We start from the raw sequence: 7,560 nt of genomic DNA, 5'->3' as shown, positions 1-7,560 counted from the left end.
CGGTCACGTCCCCTTTCGGTACCTACTCTAATAATCTGTCCCATTGCTGCGTTACTTTTCTCAGTTACTGTAGCAATGTTATTATGGTCCTTTAATAACTCATTCAGGAAAAGGCACACAGATATCTGTAAGAAAATACTACACAGGCTGTTTAATAGAGCCAGCTAACTAAACTTGTAGTAATCATGGCTGAGTACCAACCAGGCACGCAGGTCATGTGCCCAGGGGCCCTGACCTCCAGAGGGCCCCCATTGATTTTGTTAGTCATTCTCACTCGATACCATTATTAGGGTACTAGGGGGTAATTCCCCCCCGCCCCATGTTATTCACATTAAAACCACATGTTGTCACCAAATTATTTTCCCAACAATTTCCCTGGCTGCCGCTGCTCTTGCTCAACTATTTTGTGGTAAACTATTGTAAACGTTGAAAAAGTTGTAGCTATATTCCAATGAAGTTAGATGTATATATACAGTGCCTTGCGAAAGTATTCGGCCCCCTTGAACTTTGCGACCTTTTGCCACATTTCAGGCTTCAAACATAAAGATATAAAACTGTATTTTTTTGTGAAGAATCAACAACAAGTGGGACACAATCATGAAGTGGAACGACATTTATTGGATATTTCAAACTTTTTTAAACAAATCAAAAACTGAAAAATTGGGCGTGCAAAATTATTCAGCCCCTTTACTTTCAGTGCAGCAAACTCTCTCCAGAAGTTCAGTGAGGATCTCTGAATGATCCAATGTTGACCTAAATGACTAATGATGATAAATACAATCCACCTGTGTGTAATCAAGTCTCCGTATAAATGCACCTGCACTGTGATAGTCTCAGAGGTCCGTTAAAAGCGCAGAGAGCATCATGAAGAACAAGGAACACACCAGGCAGGTCCGAGATACTGTTGTGAAGAAGTTTAAAGACGGATTTGGATACAAAAAGATTTCCCAAGCTTTAAACATCCCAAGGAGCACTGTGCAAGCGATAATATTGAAATGGAAGGAGTATCAGACCACTGTAAATCTACCAAGACCTGGCCGTCCCTCTAAACTTTCAGCTCATACAAGGAGAAGACTGATCAGAGATGCAGCCAAGAGGCCCATGATCACTCTGGATGAACTGCAGAGATCTACAGCTGAGGTGGGAGACTCTGTCCATAAGACAACAATCAGTCGTATATTGCACAAATCTGGCCTTTATGGAAGAGTGGCAAGAAGAAAGCCATTTCTTAAAGATATCCATAAAAAGTGTTGTTTAAAGTTTGCCACAAGCCACCTGGGAGACACACCAAACATGTGGAAGAAGGTGCTCTGGTCAGATGAAACCAAAATTGAACTTTTTGGCAACAATGCAAAACGTTATGTTTGGCGTAAAAGCAACACAGCTCATCACCCTGACCACACCATCCCATCCCCACTGTCAAACATGGTGGTGGCAGCATCAAATCAAATCAAATCAAATTTATTTATATAGCCCTTAGTACATCAGCTGATATCTCAAAGTGCTGTACAGAAACTCAGCCTAAAACCCCAAACAGCAAGCAATGCAGGTGTAGAAGCACGGTGGCTAGGAAAAACTCCCTAGAAAGGCCAAAACCTAGGAAGAAACCTAGAGAGGAACCAGGCTATGTGGGGTGGCCAGTCCTCTTCTGGCTGTGCCGGGTGGAGATTATAACAGAACATGGCCAAGATGTTCAAATGTTCATAAATGACCAGCATGGTCGAATAATAAGGCAGAACAGTTGAAACTGGAGCAGCAGCAGTCAGGTGGAAGTTGAAACTGGAGCAGCAGCATGGTCAGGTGGACTGGGGACAGCAAGGAGTCATCATGTCAGGTAGTCCTGGGGCATGGTCCTAGGGCTCAGGTCCTCCGAGAGAGAGAGAAAGAGAGAAGGAGAGAATTAGAGAACGCACACTTAAATTCACACAGGACACCGAATGGGACAGGAGAAGTACTCCAGGAAATTCGCCCCCAACACTAGAGGAAATCTGGCCCTTGGGGGCTAGTTACCTCCTTATGGTTATGAATGTTTCTACCTGTCATTTAGACATTTAGTTAGTGCTAGTTTATGCTAACCTGCTACCTAGCAACCTCACTAGCAGTAAATGCTAGTTAGCATAATCTGCTAGCAGTGCTAGCTAGCAACTTTACTACAAGATCATCTGAGGTAAAATACATAAAAAATATAATTTAACTTGATTGCAGTTTAAAATGTTTCCACTAGTGACTGATAGCTTTACTGATAGCTGATCTTACCTTATAGCCTTTTAGGTATTTTACACAGCATTTTATATCATATAGCTAGATATCTAGCTATGTTTTTAAGAGAGAGCTTTTAAATTGGCACCTCTCCCCAAAGTAATAATACTTTGAGTCAGGTGGTTTGAAAGAAACTGACTTGTCTTGAGGTACACAGTCCTGTGTGTGGTAGTTAGGGTTAGGGGCCATCTGTTAGATTTGTGGTCGGGGGCTTAGGTTAAGGGTCAGTTCCTTACAGTTACTAATATCATGTCATGTTTTTATTTTCAGAAGAGAAGACAGACCATGGAAGCTGTGTCTCGGGGGTGATACAGCATCCCCTGAAGGCAATAGACCTTAAAGGGGCGTGCCAGGGTGTTCAACATTCCACCAAGAACCCTATGGCACCACAGAGGAAAGGAGGTGAACAACCCAGGCTTCAGCCAAATGGGTGGGGCGTCAGTCTTCTCTTTCGCGTCTGAAAGTGACCTCGTCAATCGCATTATGGGACGTGAGAAGACTCGCCTTTGATCTGACAGAGAGGATGGGAATCAAGCACAGGTTCATCAAAGGAAAGGGGTATGTATGGGTGGATTGGTTCAGTTGCTTAATGAAGCGCAACCCTCAACTGTCAGTTTGAGTTTCGCAAGCAACCAGTCTTGCGAGGGCCGTTGGAAGGGTGAGTGACTCAGGCTGAGTCGACAGTACCATCTTTGTCGACTGGCTCCACGACTTCATCCACAGTGTTGGTTGCACCCCTGAGGAACCCCACATCCTCATCCTCGATGGGCACCACTCCCATAAGACCCTGGAGGCTGTTCTGACAGCAAGAGGCCAGGGTCTAATTCTCATCACTCTGCCACCCCACTGCAGCCACAAAATGCATCCGTTAGACCGTACCGTTTTCAAGGGTCTGATGGCCTTTTACAACAGGGCAGCAGATCAGTGGATGACGATGCATCCTGGGAAAAGGATATGTATATACCAAATGGCTAGACTCTTCACCAAGATCTATAACAAGGTGGCCAGTGTGGAGAGAGGAGTGGAGGGCTTCTGGGCCAGTGGGCTGTGGCCTTTGGAGAAGGACATCTTCACGGAGGCAGACTTCATGGTCGCTGAGGTTATAGAGGAGCCTGAGCCCATTGCCAGTAAGATAAAATGATCTACATTAATGAAAAGTAGCAGAAGAAGCATCTACCTGGTAGAAAGTGTTTATTGTGCTCACACCGATGTATTGTTTTCAGCGTTTATTTTCAATGCAAAGAATCCATTCAACCACAGTGCTCTACCGCTTCCACCGATGCAGCTACCAGCTCTACCGCCGCCACCTCTACCGCTGCTACCTCTACCGCCGCCACCTCTACCGCTGCCACCGATGCAGCTACCAGCTCTACCGCTGCCACGTCTACCGCCGCCACCTCTACCGCTGCAACCGATGCAGCTACCAGCTCTACCGCTGCCACCGATGCAGCTACCAGCTCTACCGCCACCACCACTAGCTCTACCTACACCGCCACCAGCTCTAACGCCAAAACCTCTACCGCCACCACCACTAGCTCTACCTACACCGCCACCAGCTCTACCGCTGCCACCGATGCAGCTACCAGCTCTACCGCTGCCACCGATGCAGCTACCAGCTCTACCGCCGCCACCTCTACCGCCACTACCACTAGCTCTACTTACACCGCCACCAGCTCTACCGCTGCCACCGATGCAGCTACCAGCTCTACCGCCGCCACCTCTACCGCCACCACCACTAGCTCTACCTACACCGCTACCAGCTCTACCGCCGCCACCTCTACCGACACCACCACTAGCTCTACCTACACCGCTACCAGCTCTACCGCCGCCACCTCTACCGCCACCAGCACTAGCTCTACCTCTACCGCCACCACCTCTACCGCCGCCACCTCTACCGCCACCACCACTAGCTCTACCTACACCGCCACCAGCTCTACCGCTTCCACCACTAGCTCTACCTACACCGCCGCCACCTCTACCGCCTCTACCGCCACCACCACTAGCTCTACCTACACCGCCGCCACCTCTACTGCCACCACCACTAGCTCTACCTACACCGCCACCACCTCTACCGCCACCACCACTAGCTCTACCTACACCGCTACCAGCTCTACCGCCGCCACCTCTACCGCCACCACCAATAGCTCTACCTACACCGCCACCAGCTCTAACGCCAAAACCTCTACCTCCACCACATCTACCTCTGCCACAACCTCCACCGTGCAGCCTACCCTTGCTCCAAATGTTGGTAATATATATTTGTTAGGGAATATATATTTGCATATAGTGATTAGCAGTGTTTATTGTACCAATACTCATGTGTTCCTGTTGTTTTTGCTTAAACCAACAACCAACAGCTGCAGCAGTTCTATTGGAGTTGTGGCCGAGGCTCCAGGAGGCGAGGCAGAGGAAGAGGGAGGCAGAGTCTGTAGCTGTACTGACAGCCTCACCTTACAAAGTTTGCTGGAGGAAAATGCTCGACAGAAACATCAACAAGAAGAAAAGAGAGAGAGTAAGAAAACAAAACAGGTTCTTCTTTAAAAAAAAATGGTCTCAAAGAAGGTTGCAACACAACAAGCCACATCAGCCACCAAAGAAGGGGGTGCGGAGGGGCTTTTCTGTGAGGTGCTGGTTTCAGTCACAGGTGGGGACTGGATGAGGTGTGAGCACTGCAGGAGGTGGCTCATGGGTTGTGCAATAGCAGAGCAAAAGAGATGCAACATCAATGTTACACTGAATTAGTTAACTTATGATTTATTGTTATTAAATGTTATTCCAATGTTATTTCATGTTATTAGTTATATTCCATTCCAATATTATATTCCAATTAATATATTTATTTTTAATGAATTTTTTAAAAGCTATTGAAAACCTTTTGCTCCTGAATGTCAATTTAAAGACTGCAGGGATTTAAAATCTTGCATTATTCCAATACTATTTAGTGAAATTGTACATAATGGATTGTAAGGAAAAGAAGCAACAATGAAAGAACAAAGAAAATGAATGTGCAGGTGAGTTAAAAAGAGGGACTTTACATCAAATCTCATAGTGCAGACATTAATAGTGACATGTGCAACACAATTTACACCAATATTTGTTTTTAATCATTAAAATACGACAGCTAGATTTAGCTTTTAAGTATTACTTACTAAATCATTTCTAAATAAAACTGATTAAATGGATTTTAACACACTTGTGTGAAACTCTATTCCATAATCTTCTACTTGGGGGGCAGTTACCCCAGTACTTAAAAAACACCCCTATCTAAAAACAACATTTCATGAAATAACTAAAAAAGTGTAAACTGTAGCCATTTATTTAACTTTATATTTTATTTGCCTTAGCATGACCTTCATAGGTTAAATGCACATACCAAACATCAGCAATACAACATTGTTCTTAGGGGGTGCTAGTTACCCCCTAGTGCCCTAACATGGCATGGATCATTCCACCAATTCTGGGCCTTTTGAGAAGTGTAAATTCGCCTCATTTTAACATTCGGTCATAAAAAGAGCACATGATCAACTTGACTATCATAAGTGCCTATTAAGTACCGAATAAATGTGACTGACAATAAATGTGCTAAATGAGGGACAAATGTAAATTAATCATATCATTAAATACAGTGCATTAGGAAAGTATTCAGACCCCTTCACTTTTTTCCACATTTTGTTACGCTACAGCCTCATTCTAAAATGGATGAAAATATTTTCCCCTCATCAATCTACACACAATACCCCAAAAGAACAAAGTTAAGGTTTTTAGAATTTTTTGCAAATGTATTAAAAATTGAATATAGAAATACATTATTTACACAAGTATTCAGGCCCTTTGCTATGAGACTCTAAATTGAGCTCAGGTGCATCCTGTTTCCATTGATCATCCTTGAGATGTTTCTACAATTTGATTGGAGTCCACCAGTGGTAAATTCAATTGATTGGACATGATTTGGAAAAGGCACATACCTGCCTATTTAAGGTCCCACAGTTGACAGTACATACGGTGGTTCCTCCATTAAAAGTTGCGTCATACTGCAGCACACCTTGCGTGCTGCCGCAGCATTCTGTGGCATGTCATTTAATTGTCAGACATTTTTTTCTGTTACTTCAAGTTATTGCTAGTTTGACCACCAGAGTGCTTCTTTGAGAAGCATTTGATAGTATTCTGTATTGACATTACCAGAGAATTTAAAACCTTTTTTTGTAGTAACATAGTATATGGGATTGATTTTTAAGAAATGTGGCTTAATTCATTTGATTAATATTATGGTGTTTCTATTCAGAGAAAAACAAAACCCTCAGGGTTTCCGTTAGGATGGCATGGAAAATATGGCACTGTACAACGCGACGGTCGGGGAATAGGCTACAGGATTGGAGGATTCTATAATGTTTGCCTTCATTAGACAACTTTGTTCCAATATTTCTGTAAATCAGTGATATTTATTCCCATAGTAATTTGTTATGGATCCATAACTAAATCAACATCTGCATTTTGAAAGAGTATTTTTTTCATAATTATTTTATTAATGAAATGTGTATTTGTTTATTAGGCTACTGTGCAGTCTACAATACATACTGTAGTAAACATGGAAAGGTGCCTAATTCCTTACATAAGGGAGAGCAGGCCATGTCTGTACTACAGAATGCAGGGCACGCGGGAGACCGGTGTTATTTCATAGTTGTGATGTCTTCACTATTATTCAACAATGTAGTAAAGAGTAAAAAAAACTGAAATGAGTAGGTGTGTCCAAACCTTTGAATGGTACTTGCTTAATTAATTTGATTCATATTATGTTTTTTCTATTCCAAGAAAAACAAAAAACCCTCTTGGTTTCCCTCAGGATGGAATGGAAAATATGGCACTGTACAACGTGACAGTCGGCAGTACAGTACTGGGCTATTTAGCTAAAGACTCCCCACAGGGCACGAGGAAGGAGTAGGCTGTCCTTGTAAATAAGAGTTTGTTCATAACTGACTTGCCTAGTTAAATAAAGGTTACACTAAGAGCATAACATTTCTGCACCCTAATTTTCTAATTATTGTCTAACTAATACCCAAACAGAGATGAAGTGAAAATAAAAATCTCATTGATTTATCAAGACCAGTCTTGCCTCAGAGCAGCGCGAAACCATGCTAAAATAGTTGTAGGCTTTTCTCTCTAATTACAGTCAGAAGAGAGTTGAAGAAACTTGTGTAGACTTATGGAAAGGCTCGGTGAAAAATGTGATATATATATATTTTTTTTAAATGATCAGAACATTAACCATGTGCTCACTTGTTTTGTACTGTTCTGTAGTATTGA

General features: G+C 43.1%; 1 protein-coding gene across 1 annotated transcript; it reads left to right on the top strand.

Annotated features, from left to right (window-relative positions):
* Nucleotides 1–3,226: 3,226 nt before the first annotated feature.
* Nucleotides 3,227–7,560, top strand: LOC109868212 (uncharacterized protein DDB_G0271670-like). Its single transcript, XM_020457647.2, has 4 exons — nucleotides 3,227–3,386; nucleotides 3,545–4,507; nucleotides 4,617–4,771; nucleotides 7,555–7,560. Exons 1-4 carry the CDS (start codon nucleotides 3,227–3,229, stop codon nucleotides 7,558–7,560), a joined length of 1,284 nt encoding a protein of 427 aa, XP_020313236.2.

The sequence above is a fragment of the Oncorhynchus kisutch genome, linkage group LG23 (genome assembly GCF_002021735.2).
Source record: "Oncorhynchus kisutch isolate 150728-3 linkage group LG23, Okis_V2, whole genome shotgun sequence".
Classification (NCBI taxonomy): domain Eukaryota; kingdom Metazoa; phylum Chordata; class Actinopteri; order Salmoniformes; family Salmonidae; genus Oncorhynchus; species Oncorhynchus kisutch.
This window is presented reverse-complemented; position numbering and strand designations above follow the sequence as displayed.